This window comes from Lasiodiplodia theobromae (assembly GCF_012971845.1).
Source record: "Lasiodiplodia theobromae strain AM2As chromosome Unknown scaffold_7, whole genome shotgun sequence".
Lineage (NCBI taxonomy): Eukaryota > Fungi > Ascomycota > Dothideomycetes > Botryosphaeriales > Botryosphaeriaceae > Lasiodiplodia > Lasiodiplodia theobromae.
This window is the reverse complement of record NW_023336563.1, coordinates 1,210,506-1,233,368: the sequence shown is the minus strand read 5'-3', so window position 1 is coordinate 1,233,368 and position 22,863 is coordinate 1,210,506. Positions and strand designations below refer to the sequence as shown.

The 22,863-nt window shown below is 54.3% G+C and overlaps 7 protein-coding genes across 7 annotated transcripts; 1 reads left to right on the top strand and 6 right to left on the bottom strand.

Annotated features, from left to right (window-relative positions):
- Positions 1-1,091: 1,091 nt before the first annotated feature.
- On the bottom strand, positions 1,092-3,379 carry LTHEOB_3020 (ATPAse AAA+ type core protein; the record flags this gene model as incomplete). The annotated part of the gene is made up of 2 exons (XM_035511898.1): positions 1,092-2,868; positions 2,925-3,379. 2 exons carry the CDS (start codon positions 3,377-3,379, stop codon positions 1,092-1,094), a joined length of 2,232 nt encoding a protein of 743 aa, XP_035363746.1.
- Positions 3,380-7,527: 4,148 nt separating this feature from the next.
- On the bottom strand, positions 7,528-9,075 carry LTHEOB_3019 (Transferase family protein; the record flags this gene model as incomplete). Its single annotated transcript, XM_035511896.1, has 1 exon — positions 7,528-9,075. One exon carries the CDS (start codon positions 9,073-9,075, stop codon positions 7,528-7,530), a length of 1,548 nt encoding a protein of 515 aa, XP_035363745.1.
- Positions 9,076-9,399: 324 nt separating this feature from the next.
- Positions 9,400-11,703, bottom strand: LTHEOB_3018 (Het domain protein; the record flags this gene model as incomplete). The annotated part of the gene is made up of 1 exon (XM_035511895.1): positions 9,400-11,703. One exon carries the CDS (start codon positions 11,701-11,703, stop codon positions 9,400-9,402), a length of 2,304 nt encoding a protein of 767 aa, XP_035363744.1.
- A 1,196-nt stretch (positions 11,704-12,899) lies between these two features.
- LTHEOB_3017 (uncharacterized protein) lies at positions 12,900-13,434 on the bottom strand (the record flags this gene model as incomplete). The annotated part of the gene is made up of 4 exons (XM_035511894.1): positions 12,900-12,962; positions 13,010-13,115; positions 13,164-13,252; positions 13,303-13,434. The coding sequence occupies 4 exons, from the start codon at positions 13,432-13,434 to the stop codon at positions 12,900-12,902; spliced, it is 390 nt and encodes a 129-aa protein (XP_035363743.1).
- Positions 13,435-14,710: 1,276 nt separating this feature from the next.
- On the bottom strand, positions 14,711-17,879 carry LTHEOB_3016 (Phenylacetyl-ligase; the record flags this gene model as incomplete). Its single annotated transcript, XM_035511893.1, has 6 exons — positions 14,711-15,290; positions 15,358-17,352; positions 17,399-17,436; positions 17,486-17,672; positions 17,781-17,787; positions 17,837-17,879. 6 exons carry the CDS (start codon positions 17,877-17,879, stop codon positions 14,711-14,713), a joined length of 2,850 nt encoding a protein of 949 aa, XP_035363742.1.
- A 253-nt stretch (positions 17,880-18,132) lies between these two features.
- Positions 18,133-19,125, top strand: LTHEOB_3015 (uncharacterized protein; the record flags this gene model as incomplete). The annotated part of the gene is made up of 1 exon (XM_035511892.1): positions 18,133-19,125. One exon carries the CDS (start codon positions 18,133-18,135, stop codon positions 19,123-19,125), a length of 993 nt encoding a protein of 330 aa, XP_035363741.1.
- Positions 19,126-20,109: 984 nt separating this feature from the next.
- On the bottom strand, positions 20,110-21,691 carry LTHEOB_3014 (Choline dehydrogenase; the record flags this gene model as incomplete). Its single annotated transcript, XM_035511891.1, has 4 exons — positions 20,110-20,165; positions 20,264-21,042; positions 21,096-21,186; positions 21,235-21,691. The coding sequence occupies 4 exons, from the start codon at positions 21,689-21,691 to the stop codon at positions 20,110-20,112; spliced, it is 1,383 nt and encodes a 460-aa protein (XP_035363740.1).
- Between the last annotated feature and the right edge of the window lie 1,172 nt (positions 21,692-22,863).

Here is a 22,863-nt window from a genome sequence, read left to right as displayed (position 1 = left end):
GAGTTGCTTGAGACGCACGGTTTGCGAGTAGCCGGTTGGGGTATTTAATGGTACCAAGTGAGGAGGGCGCTCCCAGTGATCTATGCGGGGATGACCGGGGGTAATGCAAAGGTAGCCAGGGCGTTGGGGGTGTTGGTGGGTCTGGAGATGGTGGAGCTTGTGTGTAGTCGTGCGGATACGACGAGAAGTGTGGGATACGATGTTGATGATGGTGCGTCGTTTGAAGAAGGCATTGGGCCTTCTAAAGCAGTATCTGACCCTGCCGGCGCCTTTAGAATGAGGTTAATGGAGAGGAGATAGATGTTCCGTGTGAAGAGGAATTCCCGTTCTTAGTCTCCATCCCACCGAAGAAGATGATGCTGAGGCTAAAGGCAAGAAAGCTCAAGACGCAGAATACAGGAAGATGGGAGGCGATAAGTTTTCACAGAGTAGGTCTAGAAGTACCGAAGTTAAAGGCGCCAAGGCTATAGACTGTGGTGCTATAGACGACGATGTTGAGGGAGCTGAGCTCCAAATTTCTGGTGGTGAGTCCGCAGATGGTAATTCTCAAGACAACGAGCTTAACACTACACATATGGCGAATAGAAAGACAGTGAGGCTCAAGACCTTAAACTCGAGGATGTAGATATTGAGCTTGAAGATGACAGCTTCTACAACAGGAAGTTTAAAGAAGCTTAACCTCCGGGTGTATCTCCTAAGTCTCGTAATTAAGCTTAATCTCAAGCGGGGTCGTCATCCGAGTCGTTGCTGCTAACAATTTCTTCTGGTGAGAGTAGAGAGTAACAAACGTAGACTAGCAGTAAAGACCTGTTCAAAAACAATCCGAGGGATGCAGAAATTCCATTCGTAACTGTACAAATCAATTTCCATAGTAGACCGTGGAATAAGTTCTTCTTTCTGTGTAGTATCACTAATCTTTGCATTAATTTACATAATACCGAGCTTGATTTCAGGTGAAAACGCCAATGTTTTGGAATCAGTCATGTTATTTTGGGATTCTATCAAATCGTGTTTATAGACCAAACCGAACAGTCATGTACTCATCATCGCTATTACTTGCTCCCGAACGCCAGATATGTTGATTCTACCACTCACAAATCACTCCACTCGCTCTCATTGTCTTTCCTCGCCTTCTCGACATGATCACGGAACTTCTTACTCATCAGCATCACCCTGCGGAAATGCTCAATCTGGACCACAATCTCGTCGACCTCCTCCTTGAAGTCCGGATCCTTGGATGCCTCGTACTCGGCAATGGCAATAGCCGACTGGAATGCGTTACGAATCTCGCGTCCATTCCACTCGACCTCAGCCATCTCGTCGCTCTCCAGGACAAACTTCCTCGCCTCCTCACTCACAGCGATCTGGCCCTTCGCCTCGCGCTCCAGCTTGTCCAAGAACGAGGCCCAAATGCCGCGCCTCTTGGCGACATCGAGCTTCTCGAAGCCGATGGCGACGTGCACACGCGACATGAAGGCATCATCGATGTGCTCGACGCGGTTGGTGGTCAGGAACAGCAGGCCGCCAAAGTACTCCATCTTGCGCAGGAAGGCGGTGACGATGCCGTTGCGGGCGAGATCGGTGCTGCGGCGCTCGAGGAAGATGTCGGCTTCGTCGATCAGCAGCACCGCCTTCCAGCGATGGGCGAGATCAAACCACTTCGTAATCTCGGTCTCGATGCTCTCCTCGTTCGTACCGAGGTCGCCAATCGTCAGGCTCACCATGGGCCGCCGCGTGTGCAGCGCAGTGAGTTCGACGGTGTAGGTTTTGCCGACACCGGGAGGACCGTAGAGAAGGACGGCCACGCCGGCGCCCTTGTGCTGCACGAAATCGGCCGTCCACTTGACCTTCGACTTCAGCTGGCGGTGGGACAGTGCCTTGATGATCTCGCTGTTCTCGTCGCCGATGTTGGCGTCAGGGACAGCGTACTTGGGCTCCTCGACCGGATGCATGTGGTCGATGTGCACCGGCGACCAGAACTTCTCGGCCAAAGCGAAGCCGGGCATGACGGGGCACATGAGGAAGAGGTGGTCGTCGGTCAGCAGCTCGCGAGAGTGGTTCTCGGTGTTAATGTAGATGGGCTGCGGGAATCCGGGACGTTGCTTGGGATCGACGCGGCCATCCTCGAGGCTGTAGTCCCAGGTCAGGGACCACTTGTGGTCAGGGACCGTCTCACCCGAGGGGATGGTGGCTTCGGCCATCATCGGGCCCTTGTACACGCGCTTCTTCTCGTCCATGCACTCGCCCTCATAGGTGACGTATGCGTGGCCGTGCCAGAGGATGTCCCGCATCTTGCGTCCGCGGGCCTCGAACTTCTCGCGCCGCGCGTTGGCGTCGGTCTTGTCGGAGAACTCACGCGGATAGATGGGGAGGCTGGTGACGTGCTTTTCGCCCTCGAAGAAGGGGATGTCGACGCTGACCTCGGCGTAGCCGACGCAGCGCGTGTACCACGAGTTGTCCATACACCAGCCGGTGATCTTCCACTTTGGCGGTGCGCCCTCGCTGTCAGCGGGGAGAGACTCGGCTTCCTTGATCATGACGCCCAGCCAGATGTCTTCGTACTTCGCATAGGCAAGCGATCCCGGCCGCATCAGGTACCAGAGGTCGTCGAATGTCACCGTGGCCTCATCCTTCTTGAGACGGCGGCGTGCTGGCAGCACCGTCTTCTCTACGTGCGGGTCGAGGAAGTCAAGGAGGATCTGGAGGTGCTCGTACGTGACATCGGTATCAGTCTTCTCTGACTCATCTGCGCCGGCAGGCGTCCGCTCGAGGGCAAGGTTATTGCTGTAGTTTCGGAGCTCGGTGATGTGATGCACGAGGGCGCAGTATGGCTCGTGGACGGTGATGGTGTCACCAGTCAGGTTCTGCCTGAAAAGGTCGTGAGTCGCTGTTCAAATATTCCGAACTCCAGAGAAAGCCATTACCTCGGGTAGTACTCCACAACCTCCCTGATAGCAGTCAGGAGCAGCGGTGAATGGATGACCATCCTCGTCTCGTTAACATCGAGGATCCGCTTGCCCTCCAGCGTCTTCTTCGGCTTCTCCTTCTCCTTCTCCTTAGCACTGGACTCATCCTCGTCGTCCGAGTCTTCGAGATTCATAGGGCCTTCTGCGTTGAACATCTTCATGTAGTCTGCGTATTTGGGCCGCTTGGAGGCGACTTTTATCGAGGTGATGATCTCGAACACAGGCATCGTCTCGTCGATGTCGGTCGGGCCTGCTGTCACTTGCAAGTCGAATGGCGTATCATCCTGCTTGCAATCGAAGTTGGGGCCGTACGAGTCCTCGCACTCAACCTTGTATCTGATCTTGGGGGAAATCTTCTTGGGGGCTTCGGCCGCCGCGGCGACCGGGGCGTTTGCAGTGCTGGAATCCGCCATTGTGCTTGTGTTTTGGTCGTGAAAGAAAGATGTCAAGGAATCAGTGGTTGAGATTGTGAGAGTGCACAGAGAGGAGGGTTGGATGCTGAGGAAGTAAGGCGAGAAGCTGGAGGTTATAAGCGTGGGAGTAGCTGGGATGACATCTGGGCTTCAGCCTCCGGCTAGGCGGCAGAGAGTGCTTCAGCCACCACTATGCTTATCGGTCCAGCGTATTTGGCAGCCAGCGGGCCGTGCAGCGGCAGGCAGAAGCGCAGCGGTGAGATTTAAGCTCGGCCCGGTTCCGAAACGGTGACTCCACATGGAAGTCGGTGTCCCGGCCCATGGTTCAACGCATTACAGCCTCCACTTGTCTTATGACATACCGTACCAAGGCAGCAAGAAATGGACGAGGTTTTGATGGGTTCTGTTCGATGGTCGATGAATTGAGGCCTTTGAAGATGAATCCAGGGGTAATTGCTGTGATGACGGCTTGCATACGGTGTATCAGAGATGCATTCAGGATTCGCAGGAACAGGCCTATCACGACATGGTGCGCTGGCTGGCGCGGAGCTAGCTGCAGGATGCACTGCCCCCACCCGGTGCTGATGTGTGGCTGAGCTGATGGCTGCCTGCCACACGGACCATTTCCTCCCCGCTCCTCCACACGCACCTACCAGTAGTGTACTAATAAACATGTTTAGTTGATGGATTGGCACAACCAACTCCATCAGACTTTATCATCGGCGAAGTGCATAGCTGGGATTTCATTGCCGCCGAATACAAGTGAGTGTGATCTCTTTGTCGCTGTACGACCTACTACTGCTACCACTACTACTGCTACTACGGCTATATTTGCTGCCTTCGCATGATCGCCAAGTGCGTCATTTTTCCGTCTACCATCATCCACCGCTTTCTGCTACAGGTTGAATTTAGGGAGCGGCCGATGAGTCATGACGGCGCAGTTGCCGACATCCGAGTGCATAGGGCAGGCTCGGCGGGCGGGCGGGCGGGTGAGATTTCTGGCACGACCAGGCGCGCATCCTGGCGAAAACGGCATCCGTTATCTGGACGGCATCTAGTCCTGCAATCACGGCTGCAGCTGCGTCCCCCTGCATCCGCCCTTCCCCCGCTCTCTGACCTACTACATGCAGTTCCCTCCTGCAGCCGATGGCTAGCGTGGATTTGTTTTTGACAAAGTCTCTTGATGATAGTAGGGTTAAGTAAGCTGAAAAGAAACTAGCTAAGAAAAATGCGGGAAGCATGTCAACCACCGAGGTACGTCATATATACCGGGAGGAGAGTGACCCAAAGCCAAGAAACATTGAACAACGAGGTAACATCGTGGAAGCAAGGAGGCACTTGCAAAAAGAATCCCTGGCGAAGTCACAACACCATCGCGGAACGCAGATCGAAAGCGGTGATGGCAACGATGAACCCACGCTTCCCACCTCTTCTCCATAGCAAGTGCCAAATGCCATGATGGCGCGAACATCAGTATGGCAACAGATGAAACTCGCCACAGTAGCTTTTCCGTCGACGAGTCAAAGCTTGCATTCCAAGCCAGAGCATGAAGGCCCCCGTAGAATATGCCGGAAAGGTAGAGACAGAAGAAAAAGAGGCGCATTTCCGAGGGGCTGTAGGACCAGGATAAGTCGTAGAACAGATGTTTCTCCTCCCAATCGTGGAAGCTGTCTGGCGGTCGATTCGTGGCTGTTCGAGAGAAGCCGACAAGCTGGCAATGGTTTTGGATCAAATCAGCCGCCAGGTTGATGGCTTTGGTAAAGCGTTGTTCTTCATCCGTCGAGTGGAAGCTGAAGCCTTGCTCTTCATCCCTCAAGGGGTACCTGTCAAGGTAAAGTCCCTTGATTTCCACCTCCCCGCTGTCGATTGGTGACTCTGACGATAACGGTTCCTTTTCTTGCAGCATTTGCTCTGGGTCGGTTCGCTGCATTTTCCATGCTTCCCTCTCCCTCTTTGAAAATGGACTCAGCAGTATCTTTTTGTTGTAAAGTTCTGATTTGAGCCATAGAAATGCGGCCAGCCGTGCCGAATCGCCATCATCGCCGCTGGAAACCCGAACGTGTGTGGGCAACTCGATGTCCAATGGTTTGTGCCACCAGAACATGTAAATAAGCAACACACATAACGAATGTCCAAAGGTATTCAACTACGCAAGACCTTAGTCATTTGGTGGCCTGGGAAACTGGGTAAAAAACAGACCTCCAGTAGTGAAATCGGCAGAGACACGGCAACCCGACTGACGCACTGCACGACGAACCACAAAGCCTGCAGGCAGGCAATAAGCTTTGCAGCCCCATCTGCATTGCTTTTGTCATCAATCTCTTCCTCAAGCATCGTCGGCAGCAGTTGAGGAAACATCTGTGCCATCTCCTTGTATTCTCGGCACCGCAAAGGCATTTCGGCAGGCAATGGCGACATCTCATCGGTAGACACATCGAGAACATAGCCGCCCATAGTGGCATAGAAGGCTTGCTTTAAGGTGCAACCTCTGCCTTGGGATTGAAGGAGCCGTTGCTATGCATGTCAGCTGTTTATTACAAGATTCAAGGGCAGATGCAGGATTACAAGGCTCCGCGCATCTTCGAGCTCCGTGTAAGCGTAGAAGACGACAATCTCTGGCATTATCAACGCGCAGATAAGCCAGAGGATCCTTTTGTGGTGTTTGCGAAGCATCTTGAACGGCCGGGTACTCTCAGTAGGACGGCTGCTGGATATGTTTGGGTGAACGGACGACCAAACGCAGAGAGTGATTGTGATAAGGCAGGATGAGAGAAGAGAAAATGTGCCACGTGTTGTTGGCTCCGTGGTCCAGGAGACAACCTGGGTTTCGTTTCCAAAAATCCACGACATTTGATGAATGGTCCCGCAGTGGGAAGAAGAGGGGCTAGTGAGAAGAGGCAAGAAGAAGGTTTCAGGACCACTGTAAAGAGAAAATATGAAGGGGGAGCATTACAATCAGCTGGATTAATAGTTAAACGTGGTTTGACGGGTCGGCCAAAAATAAAACGCGCTTCATCTGTATTTCAGAAGGGTTGTACCACACATTTGGCAGCAGGCTACAGAAATGCAACCCAATTCCCCCGCATGTTTGACATTCGCGTGGCAATGGGGCTGAAAGTGGTAGCAATGTTTCTTAAAACATGCAGGCCAACATCACGTCAGCGTCCTGATCAAGCAGTCTGACGGAAAAGGGCCACGCAACGTGCTGAAGGCGGGCCATTCTATGTTGCATTCAATTGCTAAGAAAAGTACTTGCAGCCATATCCACGTGTTTTAAGATGTTTCGGATTCTTCTTGTACGAACCCCATTTAAATCTGTTCCGACAGGTATGTGCAACAGGTTACTGTCATAATATATCTGAGCGAATATGCAGTCAGGTACCATCTTTCACTCCTGGTAATGTCTGGCCGCAAAGATCTGACTTTTCTATGCATTCAATGTCATCTATCCCCCTCCCGAATGCATACTGTTTGTGATGCTATGCCGTCTTCAAAATTCAGTTGAGCTCAGCTCGGCCCCCGCAAATCACGGAGCTGGTGCGTGCTACAAAAACGTGCAGGGTTGACAGCTCGCAGCTGCGCCTCGGCCACGCCGGATGACTCGTACAACTTAACCACGCGGAACTGCAGAAAGGGTTGGAGAGCTTATCAAGGATAAGACAGATATGGCGGACAAAATCGTGTCTTGGATTACGGACCACGTCATTTTGCTGATTCTCGGCCCCCAGCTCAACTTCTGCGATTGTTGAAACTCTCTTGGTGGAAGTTGTCGCACAACGTCTTGTATGTATGGCAGTCACAGTGGCTCCCAATCATTCTTCAAGGAAATTCCGAGAATGACTAGCAAAGACACATTTCGCAACCGAAAGGAGCCAATGTGATGGCATGGCGCAGTTCTGGTCAGGATCGCAGCCAAGATGGCGCAGCTGATACACGTGGTGTCTAAATTTTGTGTAGCCGGTCTTAAGCAGCCCTCGAAGATTCTCGTATTCCGCAATGTCGTATTTTGTGCCCTTGAGGTTCAGGAACGGAGAGGCCTACGCTGGAAATCATATCTTTCGTCTACTTTGTCTATGCTAAATCTTAACTTCTACAATAGAGGGCAGGGCTACAATGCGGGAATACAACCCATCTAGTCCCTCTATTCCCTACACCCGGTACTTCCTCAACTCCGGATCCCTCAGCAGCTTCTCCATCGTATCAGCAGCCAAGTACACCTGCACATCAACCCCATCATCAGCCCAATGCCTCGTCTCCTGCCGCCGCACGCCCCCGTCCCGCGGCGGCGCCTCCATAAGCTGCACGAGCCCATCCAACCTCGGCATGGCCGCATGCACGAGGCGCGGCCTTCCACCACCACCACCAACCCCAAACTCCACCTCATACAACCGCGTATGAATCCACGACGTGACGAGCAGGTGCCTGCGTCCCAGAAACGCCTGCCACAAGCGCTGCGGACTCTGCTCTCGCATCTTCTCCGCGACGTGCCCGGCGACGGCTTCAGGCGTGAAAGCCGCAACCGTCTTGCGGAGCAGCCGGCTAGCGGCGGACGAAGAAACGACGTCCCGCGCAGGCGCCGTCGCGGCGGCGATGACGAGCGGCGAGCCGACGAAGCGGTCCGGCAGCGGCGGGGCGAGGCGCGCGCGCACGCCGAGCGTGTAGTCGAGCGTCACGGGCTCGTCGGTGTCGGCTTGGCCGCGGGCGCGGGTGACGCAGGACCAGATGTGGCCGAGCAGGGCGTCGAGGCGGCTGATGGTGCGGGAGGAGGAGGAGTCGTCGGGAGTGGCTGCTGCTGCTGCTGTTGTTGCTTGCCACAGGCGCAGCAGCTCCGGGCCGGGGAAGTGCAGCACGCGGTGGGCGACGGGCGCGGCCAGGTCCCAGTCGGCCCAGGGCATGGGCGTGCCGGGCGGGTCGAGCGGCGGCGGGCCGTCCCGGAGAAGCTCGGCGGGCGGGGAGACGGGCGGGAAGGGGCTGCCGGCGTTGGATATCCACCAGTCGAAGCGATTGCATGGGAGCGCGGCTGCGTTCGATGGCTGCGGCGCGGCGCGGGCGTCCAGCAGGCTGGGGTCGAAGAGCGGGCCGGGGGCGGGCGGCGGAAGGCTGCTGCGGGCTGCGGCGGCCCAGTCGCGGACGAAATGCGCGAGCGCGTGGGCGTCGGCGAGCGGGTGTGCGAGGCGGAGACCGATGGCCAGGCCGCCGCAGGTGAAGGAAGTGACTTGCACCAGCACGGCCGGGCGTGGGGGAGCGTTGCCGTCGTCGCCGCGGGCGGCAGGCGCAGCCAAAGGCGTGGATGGCACCAGCTGGGCGGCTGGAAAGCTCGACGGATCCCAGTCAAGTTCGCCGTCGACGCGGGGTGGAGCGACGCTGGCAAGGGCGACATCGCAGCGGGCCTCGACGAACACCACGCCAGGGTCGTCGGGATGGCCCCAGGTTAGGGCTAAACGACCATGGCGGGTGGCTGCGTCGAAGGGAAGGCAGTGCAGACTGCCGCACCACTGCGGATACGCATCTAGCACGCGCCGCAGTGCCTCAAGTAGGAAAGTTGGCGTTGGTGCGGGCGCATCGTAGGCCAGCACTGTCTCGGTGGGTGTGAAATTGGCGACCGTGGCGTCAAGAATCGAAAGCGGTACGGTGCGCTCCTCAAAACAGCCCGACGCCGGAAAGACGCGTGCCTCGGCGACAAAGAAGACGGACATGGCTGAATGTAAACGCTGCCGAGCTTCGTGCTCCTTGTCAAGCCGGGACCGGGATTTAATATTCAACTCATGTTGATAAGCAATTCATTATGAGACAGAATGATGAAGGTTTCACGCGCCTTGGCGCCAAGACTTGACTGTATACAAGATTGTGCTAAGTTTGTATTCCTTTCTTATCATCCCTATAGCGCATTGGCGAGGTGATATATTGTGTAGAAGAACGAGAAACCAAAAGAGATTCTATCAAGCATTGCAAATAAAAGCTAAATTGACGATACAGTCAACATTTGCAGTCTAAATAGACAACTCAGTCCAAACCAAAATTTAGTCAATAATCCAGTATTGACTTTCCGATAGCACCCTACCCCCAATCGCTTGATATTCGCCTTCAAAGAGAGTGTTCAAGCCACGATGGACCACCTTGCGTTTTTCGGCGTGCTCATTCATCTGTTCCTCAAACATTTCAACTGTAGCGTTGAATGCTATATACCGGGGCATCGCTACGTCTACAGTATATCCACGCCTCGCACACACAATCCCTTCATCTTCCCCATGCACGTAGACGAGTACTCCAGTTATACGGTTGCTGTCGTTGAAATCTGTAGCTGGATCAAACAAGATTGCCATAGAGGTGTAGTTGGAGACCGTAACTTCTGGCGTTGACTCGGTGTCGTTGACCTCTCGGGTGGCGAGGCAGATATAGTTTCCTCCGCCATCTCGAACAAGGAAAGTCCTGTACAGCGGTGCATCCAAGACGTTCGGAAGCAAAATAGCTGTGGCCTCAATTAGGAGGCCCTTCTCATCAAGAAGGACCCCCGTCCGATTATTTTCTCCGAAGTCTTGGAGCTCGCTTCCGCCGCCTTGTAGTAGAGTCGCTGGCGCCCATCGAAAGCCTGGCTCTTCTAACCGTTGCCCCCGCCAGAACATGATGTCCTGGGGTATCACGGGACAGTTCTTCCAAAACGCACACATTCGTAGCTCTCCCGGCGCATCAAGGATGTGGGAAACATCGCAACCCGCCATGGAGCCAATGCATAAAGCTTCATCTTTGATATAGCTTGTTGTGCGGTCCACGAGGCTGTGGGCAATATTGAACACGCTGTAAGCGTGGGTTTCCCGCTCATTCGACGACATGTTGTCTCCGCGGATAGCCATCCAAAGCTTTGTTGTATCCAATTGGTCGACCTCATATGGCCTATGCCTGTTCCCGTGGGCTAATACCAAAGGCTTGTTAATGCAGTGGAGGCCATTGGAAAATTGGAAGTAGAGCTCTTTCGCCAAGAGACCTTCCTGCCACGTCCATAGACGGCTCATCCATCCTGAACAGAACATCCTAACTGTCAACTCCAACGGTGAAAGGTCGTCAAACGAGAAAGCCCGGAGCTGGCTATCCAAAACGAGGACTGACTTCGCCTGTGCGTATGTCTCTCTCATTTTCACAATTGCTTTCTTCCTCATCAAACTTTGTTGCTCCTTCATCTCCTTCTCCTCCTCAGTCGGCTCCACTGGGCAGCATAGAGTATCGAGCCAGATGGCTGTTGTGCCGTCACACCCTGGAAGCTCTTTTACGGCCCGGAAAATGGTGGACAACTGGCACCCAGCCACCGCATTTGCCTTCGGATTGCCCAAACCGTCAGACCAGACATGCGAGATGGCCACGTAGTTTGTTTCTTTGGTAGACTCTTCAAGCTGTAAAGGCCTGCCGGAAGCCTGGATATTAGACGGTTTGACGACCGGTATTGAGCCCTTGTCCAGAATGCCACATAACTGAGACATATCCACGTGGACCAGGTCACAGTTGCATTCCGTTTCTGCGTGTTGGTGTTTGTACGTTTCCTTGCAAATCATATTTGCCTGACATGCGTTCTTCGTGCACTTTCCATGATCCTTCATGATGTCGGGAGGGCTCAGGGTGCTGGCGACGTACTTTGTAGAAAGGCTGAGTCTTGACCGTGACATCCTGGCAGCCGCATTGGGGCACCACCCAGATGACACCATTTCCGAGGTCAAAAGCGGTACAAGTTTGTCACTGTCTTCGAACTCTGCCATCCCAGGCTGTTCTCGTGTGAAGGGATCCTTGGATATAGACTCAATACGAAAACCGCTTGGATCGTACAATCGCTGGTTGTAACTGCAGACGAAGTCCAGTGTGAGACCAATCGAGAGCAAGAACATCGGGTCCAGTGACGCAGCAACAACAAGAGTGTTGTAAACGCTGGAAGCAGTTTGCAGGCAGTCAACGATATGGTCAAATCTGTCTATTTTCTTCGGTTGGGCCGCATGGTGCTCGGCGACCTTGAGTAGATTCTTGGTGTGAATGACAGTGGTGCCTCCTGAATCCTGGTCCACGAAGTCTTCAAATCGAGCAAGGTCATCGAAGGTAAGACGGAGCAGGCCGAAGAAAAGCCAAGATTGGATGAAGTCAAGCGCCGTCCCTTCTGTAATCCCGTTGTCGGACTCCGTTTCATCAAAATCAACCCAGAATTCTGGATCAAAAATGTCGTCCATGTCCCAGCCCTCGTGTTGCGGGTAAGACAGGAAATCATCCCAGTTGTACTCCTCGCGGCAAAAGCATGGTATTATTGGAGGATTCCATGGTCTTCCAAATGGAGGAGGAAGGTGGTCCATTCAGTCGGCAAACTTGTCAGATTTCGTTAACGGAGTCTGTCTTCCCTTGAGGGCGAGCAGGGTGTGAAAGAACAGTGTGCGATACGAAGAAAAATTTGTGCGAACAAGGACTGAGAAGAGGAAAATAGTTTGGCTGTGAAGTTGAGCCGGTAGATATGAAATGGCAGTGAGCTGAGCTTATATGTTATTCAACGAGTCACATGCGAGAGGGCAACAAGCAGGCAAAAACTACACTATCACGCCACTTTCGCCTTGAAATTCTCCACAGCTCGGTCTTGCCAGCTTCCTAAGCTGTTGCCTGAATTGATAAGACATTCTGACCACTGAAACAGTGAACGGGAGTAATGCAGAAGCCTTACTCGCTTCGCATGTCCTTAATCAGAATGCAAGGCTGACTTGGCATTCGTGATCGAAACCATGAGCCAATAACATTTAGCCGCCCTGCTACATGTGATACATTTGCTGCGAGACGACAGTTTGTCTTACCTGCGGTTGCCAAGAGCTGAATACAAGGGTGCCATGGATAACTCTGATAGGACAAAATGCAATGTGCTCGAGGCAATGTATGGATTTCTTTGCAGTCATGCTGCACTTGTTGGCAATGGTTTTCAGCTCTTTTGATGCGTCTGTTAGATGGTCGCAGCCCGTACTACTAAATTGCCGATGAGACGGGATTTTCAACATCCAACATCACGGCAATTTTCAAGGACGTATTGACCGAGTCGAGAAGCTCTCCTCAACACGAATTCAACGTGTATTACCACGATGCTCACCACTGCAATATACTTGCATACGAGAAACAAATCGTATTCTAAAAAGTCTTCGAGCTCGGTAACGATAGTGTAAAAGAAGTAATCGGTGAGTAGCAGTTCTCGCGGAATGGACCGCTAAAGTCGCCAATGCGACATGAAGCTAATGAGTGATAGCAATAGTAAGAGAGTCGTGAAGGAAAACTATCAAGAGAGAGAAGAAAGATCTTTCCGGATAGCCTACTCTGACAGAATATGCCATGTAAGACCTCCGATAACATGCTTGTATACGTTCTTGGTGCCAAACCCTACCAATGTAGGGCAGTGCACAAAGGGATAAACGTTAAGCAACTCCCCAACAAACTTGGCCCTGGGGGTAGCAATCGGTTCCGCTCCGATTGAAGACTTAACAGCATAGGCTCCAGGAAGTTTGTAGTCTAACATGCATTAGACTGCTTTCACAATGAAGCTGCCAATCCTGTCGTTCCATCCGATATCCAGAAGGTTACCCTGCCACGCTATTAGCATGAAGCCTTCCAAATAGCACGAGAACTTACGTAGCCAGGGTAGTTAATAGTTGGGCCAAGGACGCTGCAGTCATAGTCCTCATATATCACTGCGGCGTTGCCTTGGTCCGGGCCGAACGAGGAGATGGTGTGGTACCTTTGCAACCGTCAGCTCACATACACAAATTAGAAATACGCAACGGACCATGGCGGATCAAGCCGGATGCACACGTCGAAAGGCTGAATGGCATAGCCGGTGGTCCCTCCCCAGTTGATGTCTGTGGTGATAAAAATCTGTTTCCGATCAGAGATGCTTGGAAGGGGAAGAAGGCGCGGATACGAACACCTCCAGGACTGCGTTTGTCCAGGCCTCGGTGCGTGTCAACAACGGTGTCGTTGAAGGAGAGAGTGGTGAAGCTCGTAGTAGGAGAAGCAGCGCAGCAGAGGAAAAAGGAGACGAATGTAAGAAGGAACATTGTGCTAGCTGTTCTGATGGGGATACAATGCCAAATGTCAAGTGGGTTTGGTGCTCGTTGGGCTCCGAAAGCTGAGGTGTTCCTCCCTGCTTTATACGGCCGTCTCGTGGCTAGTGGAAGGGGAAGTAAAGAGCGAATAAATGCTAGAATCAGCCAGACAAGTCATTAAGTTGATCAGTAAGCTTAGTTTGGCGGGGGGTGTGTCCTAATTAGGCTGGTGTCACAGCGTCCGTATTACGCATCCGTATCGCCAGACACCCCGGCTCTCATCATTGGAAAACTTGAAGGGCGGAGCTGCACTTGACAACCAATTTACCTTCGTATTTTCATCGGACTTACTGCAAGCCTTCAATGATGAGTAACACGAAGGCTGGAACGTGGCTGCTTTGCTCGGCTAAAAGCTTGCACGCCCCACCTCATCATCACGCACATAAAGTGGGACCGACATACCTGGGAGGCAAGCTGCCATTTTTCTTCGCGTCACAAGGCCGATGTATTGCTGGGTATTTGTGCGATGGCAGCCGAAAATCAATGAACTGAAAGTTATTGAAGGATCTCAATCCTTGGCCATCGTGCTGCAGAAAATTCGTTTGAGGTGTTGTTCGCGTCCTGCAAGTTTTTATTTTCTCGGAAAAGATAAATCTCCCACGTATCAAGTTACAAGCAGATTTACGAACACCTGTGCTTGAAGACTTGATAAAGATACTGCCAAATTTTCAAGATTCAGCTGGCATGTCAGTGCGAAAGTAGCATCAATGTAAGAGAGCACGGAAGGAGGATTAAGGTGGAGGATCTTAGGTTCCGGATGGGCTACTGCGGTAGTGAAGTCAGAGAGACAAGAAATGACCCTCGTTGGAGGTGATACTACTGTCCAACGAGAGTGGGGCGGTGAGGGGGGAGGAAACGTGTGGGTGTTGGGGGAAAGCGGGGGCTATTGGTAGTGTCGTACTCCTGTTACCTCTGATGCTACCACAGCGGGGCTCTGGAGTAATTGTCATGGATTCAGGGAGGTGGATTCGGATGGTGGGGATTAGGGAGAGGCGCTTGAGCGTGACATGGTATCCTGTGTTTTCGTGGGGTTTAAAAATAACACACGCAATGCAACGTGCAAGCGTCACCTGGGGTATGTCAGCAGGAGGGATTTGGCACAAAGGACAGCAGGTAGTGACGAATCTCAACGCTATTCCTCTGGCTTTGCCATGGTGTAAATGTATCAAGATTGCGTGAAAAGCGTTATAATTAATTGGTATAGTACAATGGACAGCAACTGCATCTACTACGCCGACGGAAGGGCCAGCCAAGTAGCCGTCGTGTAATGAATCTGGCTCTCGTCCCAAGCCCAGGTCTGGTACCTGAAGCCCTCGGTGGTAACCTGGTCGACCTCCGTCCCAATGCGGACATTCGCGCCGGTATTGAATGCATTCAGATCCAAATGGTTGAACGCGGTGATAACCCTCGGCGGCTTCGAGAACTTGCCGGCGGGGAACTTGGCCCTGCCTTCGTCCCTCTTGCGGTTGAGGTCCACACCAATGTCGACCCTGTAGCTGCCGGAGATGATGCCAGTGTCCTCGCTGAAGGCGATCCACGAGAGGGAGGCCCAGTACAGGACGGACTGGTTCCAGCAGTCGGCGTGGATCTTGAAGCCGTTGGCGGTCACGTCGGTGGCGTAGGCGTTGATGCGCAGGCCGCGGCCCTTTTCCTCGTCCAGGCCGGTGAGCCACACGACGACCGTCGGCGCCTTCTTGAAGGCTTTGCTGAACTTGATGTCGCGGGCCGACGCCGAGCGGGCTTCGAACTTGCCGACTTGGAACCTGCTGGGGTCGTTGGTCGGGACGCCGAGCCAGGCCAGCTTCGCCCTGTGGTTGTCAAGTGTTAGCACTCAAGAGAAGTAAAAAGTTGGGGAAGGGGGAGAGGTGTGCGTACTGGTAGAGCGTCGTGTCGGCCCAGGAGTCGATATTGATGGAGAAGTCCTTGCCGGTGACGGACTCGACGTAGGACATGGCACGCGGGTTCGCCGCGCCCGCCATATCGAGATACGAGAGACCGAGCATGAAGGTCGGCACGGGGCCCTCGGGGAATTCTGACGTGTACGAGACAACGGACGTGGTGTGTGGGACCGGCTTGTCCCAAGGACGGGCGTCAGTGACGGCCCACACGCCGGCCGGCAGGATGGGGAACTCGTGGGCGTCGTCCTCAAGCTGACCAGCCGACGTCAAGCCCGTAGCAGCGCTGGCGCCGCCGCTCAGGTTGCCCCAGACCGGGCCCAGGCGGTACAGGCCGGCGGTGGGGTGGGCCTTGCTGACGTTCTTGGTGCGGCCCCAGAAGCCCTTGAGGTGGCCCTTCTCCAGCGCGGGGTCGAAGTGGGTGAGGACGAGGTCCTCGAACTGGGCGCCGCCGCGCAGGGCCTTGCCGGCGACAGCGGGCCGCCAGTCGTCGGCCTGGCCGAGCAGGTCGGGTCCGCGGTTGGTGTAGAGGCGGAGAGCCGTGACACGCACGCGAGCCTTTTCCGAGGCCATGCGGCCAACTTCGATGGAGCAGGCTATGACCTTCTCGTTCTGGTCCGGATGGATGTCTAGGGAGATGGTCTTGTCGCCGGCGGCATCGCTGCCGAGGTGGGTGACGAGGCCGTTGGAGTACTGCATGTGCAGGGCCGACACGACGCCGCTGGTGATCTCGACGCGCACGCGGATCAGCGAAAACTCGGGCTTCAGGAAGTCGACGCAGCAGAACAGGTCGCCGAAGTCGGAGCCCGACAGCACACCCAGCCGCAGGTTCTCGCTCAGCGAGGGCCGCTCCGCAGTGAGGTCCTTGATCTTCTGCTGCTCGTCGGCGGCCAGGCCGGCCACGTTGTCGCCGTCGTAGAGGGACGGGTAGACCTTTTCGGCGTCGTCGGCTTTGATGACCTCGGTGGTGAGCGGGTTGACGGGCTCCTTCTTGATGGCCTCGACCTTGGGCAGGCGGTCGGCGAAGGCCAGCGAGCTCTGGAATTGCTCGCCGCGCGTTTCGTCGGTGGCAAGGCCGGGCTTCTTGGTGATCTCGTCGACCTCCTTGACAATCTTCATCATCTGGTACATGCAGGCGCGCTTGGCGAGGTCAACGCCCTTGTACGAGGGTGTGAATTTGCGCTCGTCGTCGATGCGGGAAAGCGTTGTGCTGTCGGCGGCCGTCTCGTTCATGGGCATGTATCGCTTGCTGCCGGACTGGACATCGAACATCTCGGTCGACAGCTTGCGGTACATGTTCTTGTAGTCCATGTAAGTGTCGAGCAGCGAGTTCGTGTACATAGTGGCGTTTTCGTAGTAGAGGGGAATCAGCTTCTCGGGCTTGAGGGCCAGGAAGCTCCGCAGCGTCTCATACTTGGTCAGAATGGCGTAGGTCCTCTGCGGAGTGGTTGCCACGAGCTCAGGGAATCTGGCGGCCGCAGCCCGGAGGGTATCAATGGTCCAGGGCTCATCCATGGGCTTGATGTTGCCGCCACCCGACCAGCTGACCTGGATCGTCGTCTCTGTGTTGTTGTTGATGTTCTGCTTCGCCACTTTGACGTTTGCTTCGGCCTCGATGTCTGCCGCACCAACCGACAGGGCAACTTTAGCTCCAGCCTCAATGTCAGTTTTACGCTCCTTGTTCAAGACCTTCATGCTGACGAGGGCATTGAATTCTCCGCCCTCGAGAAATCCTGAGATGAAGGAATCGCCGTATATGTCTGAGAAGTTCTTCTCGTTGACAGATGGAAGGTTCTGGTACTTGAGGGCATCTTTGATGTTGATGGTCTGGTTGATGACCTTGACGCTGATGTAGAAATTCAGGTCGCTCTCCTTGAACTTGTCCGAGTTGATGAACGAGCCACGGCCCGATCCACCAATGGCACCATACTTAATAGAGAGCGAGCCGGAGATGTTCATGTCATCTGTGATCTCGCTGTTGAACGTTAGCGGGGAAATGCAAAAGGCAGAGATGAAATTACCTCAGCTTATCGACAAAGCGCGAGCTGTACGTGACAATCTACATTTTGTGTAAGCAACATGATGCTAGCGGTGAAAGGGATGCTTACCTGGCTGGGACCACGTTTGACTGTAGTCTTGGGCTGCTCTTCAGCGGAACTGATGTCCACATCGCCAAGCAAGCTGGACCGCAGGTTGTCCATGGTGAAGCCATCGTTGGTCAAGACGTTGACCAGGCGCTCTTGATCTACAGTAACGGCATCGTCGACACATATCTGTTGTGTGTACGAGTTGAAGCTGCGGATGGGAAGCGGTCAGAGATGATGGGGCGGAGCGGGGCGGGGCGGAGTGGAGCGGAATCAGGTGGGGGAGTGGAGTGGGGCGGGACACAACGGGCAGACGAACCCTTGGCCTATCTTTGGTCAGATCGGATCAACAATGAAGCGGGAAGTGGGATTTACCTATGCGCATGGCATTGTTGTACGGTGCCAGGAGAAGACTCATTTTGGATGTGTGGAGGAGGAGGTGCGGCGGTGATGCTGCTGATGGCTACACAGAGCGGAGCAGCTTTATATCCCCAGACCTCAACGCCTCGACGGGAGTTCCCCTGTGGCATTCTGGCAGCCGCGACGCGACGCTCAGCTAGCCACGAGGCGGCGCCACGGCTTTCAGCTGCTCAGCCAGACCACGGCGCCTCCCGCATGCGCACATATCAGCTCGGCGTGTCCACTCTCGCTTTTGCCCATCCTCACCCGCCATGGCCTCCCTCACGTACGACGCTCCAGACCTACTATCGTCCGATCCGCTCCTGCCCAACGTCGGCCGGCAGGGCCAAGCACGCCAGGTGCTAGCGCTGCCGTGGACGGGAAAGCGGCTGCGGCTGGGGACGTGTTTCCATTCGAATCTCGCCCACACCGAAGCGCCTTTCTCGGACTCGCCGCCGCTCTTCGCTTCCACGTGCGCCGGCACGTACCGCCCGTCCGGGGCCGACGCGTCCTTCCGGTCCAGCGATTCATCTTCGGCCGGATCCTCCTCCGAGCACCTCAGCACCGCGCTGGGCGTATCGGCCGGATGCCCCTTCCTCCGCGCCAGCGTCACCGGCCAGTACGACCGCGACGTGCTCAGCAACTTCGACGACTGCAAAACCTCGGTAGCCGCCTCCTACCGCTGCGGCACCATCTCCCTCAGCACACCACCACGCCTCACCACCGACGCCCTGCTGGTGCTCAAGTACGGCGGCGGGCTGGAGGCGCTCAAGCAGCGCTACGGCGACTACTACGTGGCGGCCTACGTGCTGGGGGCCGACGCGGGCGCGCTGGTCAGCCGGTCGTCGAGCGCGTCGACGGTGGCGGAGCGGCTGCAAGTCACGGTCAAGCTCAAGGTGCTCTTCTGGACCGCCAGCCACACCGAGTCCAAGAGCTGGAGCAACTCCACTAGCGCAGCCCGCGTCTCCGTGTCCGCCTTCTCGACCCTGGGCCCGCTGCGCCTCAGCGCCTCGGCAGCTGGGGGCTCCGAATTGCAGCGCCTGGCTGCCGACGCTAAGGCCGTGCTGGCTAGCATCGACAACGTGCCGGCCCGCGTCGAGGCTACCGTGGCTGAGCTGGGGGTGCGGCCTGGGGAGAAGGCGGTGGTGGGGGAGGACATGTGCGATGGGCTTTGTGATTCGGGGCTGGTTGTGGAGCTGGTGCTGATGCCCATTGAGACGCTGCGCGAGGTGCAGGCCTGGGCCACTAGCACCGACATCATCTGAGACGAGAGTCAGCAAATTTTGCAATTGCCCCTGCGCCTCGTCGCTAGTTTTGGCAAGCATTCGTACATGTCATTTCCAAATCTGGCCACATGTCTTCTTTTTGTGTTTGCTTTTCCGCACTACTCCTTTTACCCCGCAGACCCTGCGGCTCGTGCGTGGAGCGAGGTGTGGCTGGAACGGCCTGGGCTTCCGCCGAAGCTAGCGGACGCGCCAGCACTAAAGTAGATAGATACGATGTCTACTACTCTACGACGGAGAACAGCAGTGAAAACATTCAATAAAACACGAATTCACCATATACAAGACACTAATTTCAACTCACTCTCCTTCACTCAATTCCAAACCTCCTTCACACTATGCAGATGCCTGAAACTAGTACTACACGTGACCAAGACCTCTACCACTCAAGCTAATTTGCTGTCTGACTTTCTAGACTCCGAGCTCTTGGACATGGTCTTGGAGGACCTGGAGGTTTACAAAGTTCCGCCATGCTCACGAAGGATATCATCCGTAGCTTTCTCACTAAGCATAAATATCGGGAGAACAGGGAATGCGCCAGGAACACGAGGAAAAGAGCTTCCATCGACCACCCGCAAGCCCTGTACACCTCTAACTCGAAGTTGAGAGTCAAGCACGGCCATAGGATCGTTATCCGCGCCGATTTTGCAGGAGCTGGTTGCATGATGGGCAAAACCATGGCCCATGATGCGATCGATTGCTTCAGCGTCGCTCTCGCAGCCGCCATTGCATGGGAATTCTTGCGTGAATGGGCCGATGGGACTTGGAACTGAGTCAAGGACTCTCTGAGCAAACTTAGCTCCTTCAAGTAGACCCTGCAAGTCGACAGAATCTGGTCCAGCCTCGGAATAAAAGTTAAAGAAGATTTCCGGCGTATCTCGCGGATTGGCCGAACGTAAAGATACAGTTCCGTTGCTGCCGCGCGGGTGCATCTTTGCCATGAGGAAACAAAAAGTATTGCGCAATTCAGGGCCAGGGATCCCTGGAGCTCGAGGGTAGAAGCCGCGGAATGCCCCTGGAAACTGCCAGATAAGCAAGTCGTTTTCGCCACTGGCCGAGGCATTGGTGCGATATTGCGTTATTCCAATACGGCCTTGCGTGTATGGACCTTCACCCCTACGCCAAAGCTCAAGACAGGGGTCGTCCTCTGTGGTACCCATCGTGCAAGCAGGTCCGTTGTTCTCGAAGTCGGTTGAGGCGTGCGCAATAACGCTGGTTTCGTAGTTGTCTTGCAGATTGTTGCCAACTCCCGGCAGATCCACAATGACGGGAATATCGAAATGTGATAGTTCGTCAGCTGGGCCTATGCCACTCAGCTTCAAAATTTGAGGTGAGTTGAATGCACCGCCAGAGACGATTGCTTCTTTCTTTATCCTCACGATACCCGATTCACCAGTCGAGTTTGCGTTGTACCGCGGATCGGCACTGTACATCGCAGACCCCCAAAGAAACTCTACACCAGTAGCCCTAGGCGTATTTCCTGCAGTGGCGTTGTCGAACAAGACGCGAGTGGCGAGAGCGTTGAACATGACGTCCAGGGGGAATTTTTTTGAGCCATCTGGATTGGTAGCCGTGGAGACCGTGTAAACACGCGTGCGCGCGTCACTACGCCTGCCCTGTGCGTCGATGTGTTGAGCGAAACCGTATAGTCCCTGCGTCGTGTCCCGTTGCGGATCCGCACTGTTGACGTCCCCACGAAGCAGCTCTTCAACGGGTTCGTTATGACCTAACTCGGCGGCGAGGCTTTCGAGAACCTCTGAGAACTGGGGCTGCTGCTCCACAACTGCAGGGTTTGGCTGAGACTGTCCAAGGTATCCGCTGAAGCCATGTCCTTCGGTGCCGTTGGGCAAGTAATGATTGCGCTCAAGGCGCTGAAACAACCGATGCATGTTCGAAGGTCTAAAGAAAACCATTAGACTTTATTAAGCTTAAGCATGACAAAAAGAACTCACCCCCAAGTATCATCCCCAGTGATATTTGAGATATATTCCCAGTCACTCGCAGGAGGTTGGATGGAAATCATGGCGTTGCGGGTCGCAGATCCTTTACATAATTAGCATTATCGACGACGAGAACGTTTTAGGTACCTACCTCCAAGCGTTCCGGCACGCGGATAGTATGCTCCAAGTCTTTCCGATCCCGGTGGAGGGCTCTGGCCCACATGGTACGACCCGTTCGAGGTCCGCCAAGTAAAATACTCGTAATTGTTGTGCAGGTCATCGTTGGCATGGTATCGCACAAAGAAATCCCAGCGCTGGTCAGGGACATGGATTGCCTGAGGATAAAGCTCGGGAACCTGCTGGACTAGAGTATCACCATGGTCCTCACCCGCTTCCAAGAGCAGGACAGAATGGCCTGCTATGGCAAGATTTGCCGCCAACGGCCCGCCACCTGGTCCGGAGCCAATGACAACAAAGTCGTACGTCTTGTTGGCGACGTCGGCCGGCGTGACGCCGGAAATGGATTGAGAGTGAACATGCCGGCTAAGTAACAGTGCAGCACCATACAGAAGCATGGGACGATTGAGGGAGACCAGTCGAGACAACATGACGAAGTCTAGGTCGTGAGTTTTCACTTGCGGTAGAGGAGGCTGGTAGAAGTCGGACGAAGAACAGCTTTTGCTAGACGATCAAGAAGAGAGAACTTTGAGCTTGTTGCTTTTTCACCCGCTGCGGTACCCACGTCCTTATATGCGTAAAACAATTCAAGCGATCTTAATGGTAAGCCGCTAATGTCTTGGAGGTCCACAACATGACGCGTCGAAATAAAATGAATATGATGGGCTAAGTCTAGTTGTGTCTAATGGTCTAAGTGTCGGTAGGCTTGGCTTTACTCTGTCCTACCTGTTGCTAACCGAAACACGAGAGAAGGTCATCTACGGAGACGTAGTCAGAGGTTATAGCGAATACGAAGCCTTGGCATTTGCTCTCTTGGCCTTTAGCGTCTCTCTTAGTATAATGCTAGCCAAATACTTAGTACGCTACTTTCAAGCAAACTAAGTACGTTATAGTATTATAGAATAAATATCCTTATACCATTGTATAACAAATTATACGAGGCGTCTGACAGCATTTGATGGTACTCTGCTGTGATAGTTGTCCGCCCGTGCATACAGGTTTCATGCCAAGCCGTGCCAAACTTCGTGGTGGAGAGCCTGAATACTAACTTTGTACAACTAAGCTACAAAGCCTCCCCTTACGCTGCGGCGGTTCTCGAATGGTATTGGGTCAGTGGCAGTGTTTGTCGGCCTGAGACTACCATCAAGCTGACTGTTTGTACAGGGAGCCGGCGCAAGCCTCTTGGCTGTTTCAGGCGTCCAACTGCAGAAAGTCGATAGAAGCCGAATGTGGAATGGAAAACACACGTTGCCTCGGCTGCCAGAAGTACATGACACGCACTGTGGTTGCAGGTGAGAGTACTGTTAGTGCCTCCACTGCGAAAACGGTAAAAAGCAAAGCCAGGCCAGCCAATAGCCGCTGGTTCCCGCACAGCCCCACTGGTAACGGACAAATAGGTGACTCGTTCCCCTAGCTCACAGCCACAATCCGCTGCAAGTCTGGGCGTATTTGATTGGCGCATGACTGCATGGTTGGGAGTAACTATGTCAGATGACAGCCGGCTGAGTCCTGGGCAGCTGGGCCATTTGCTTTGAAAAGGGAGGCAGTGTTACGGATCTACCTGTATATAGAGTTGTTGGGGCACGGTAAGCCACCAGGCTGA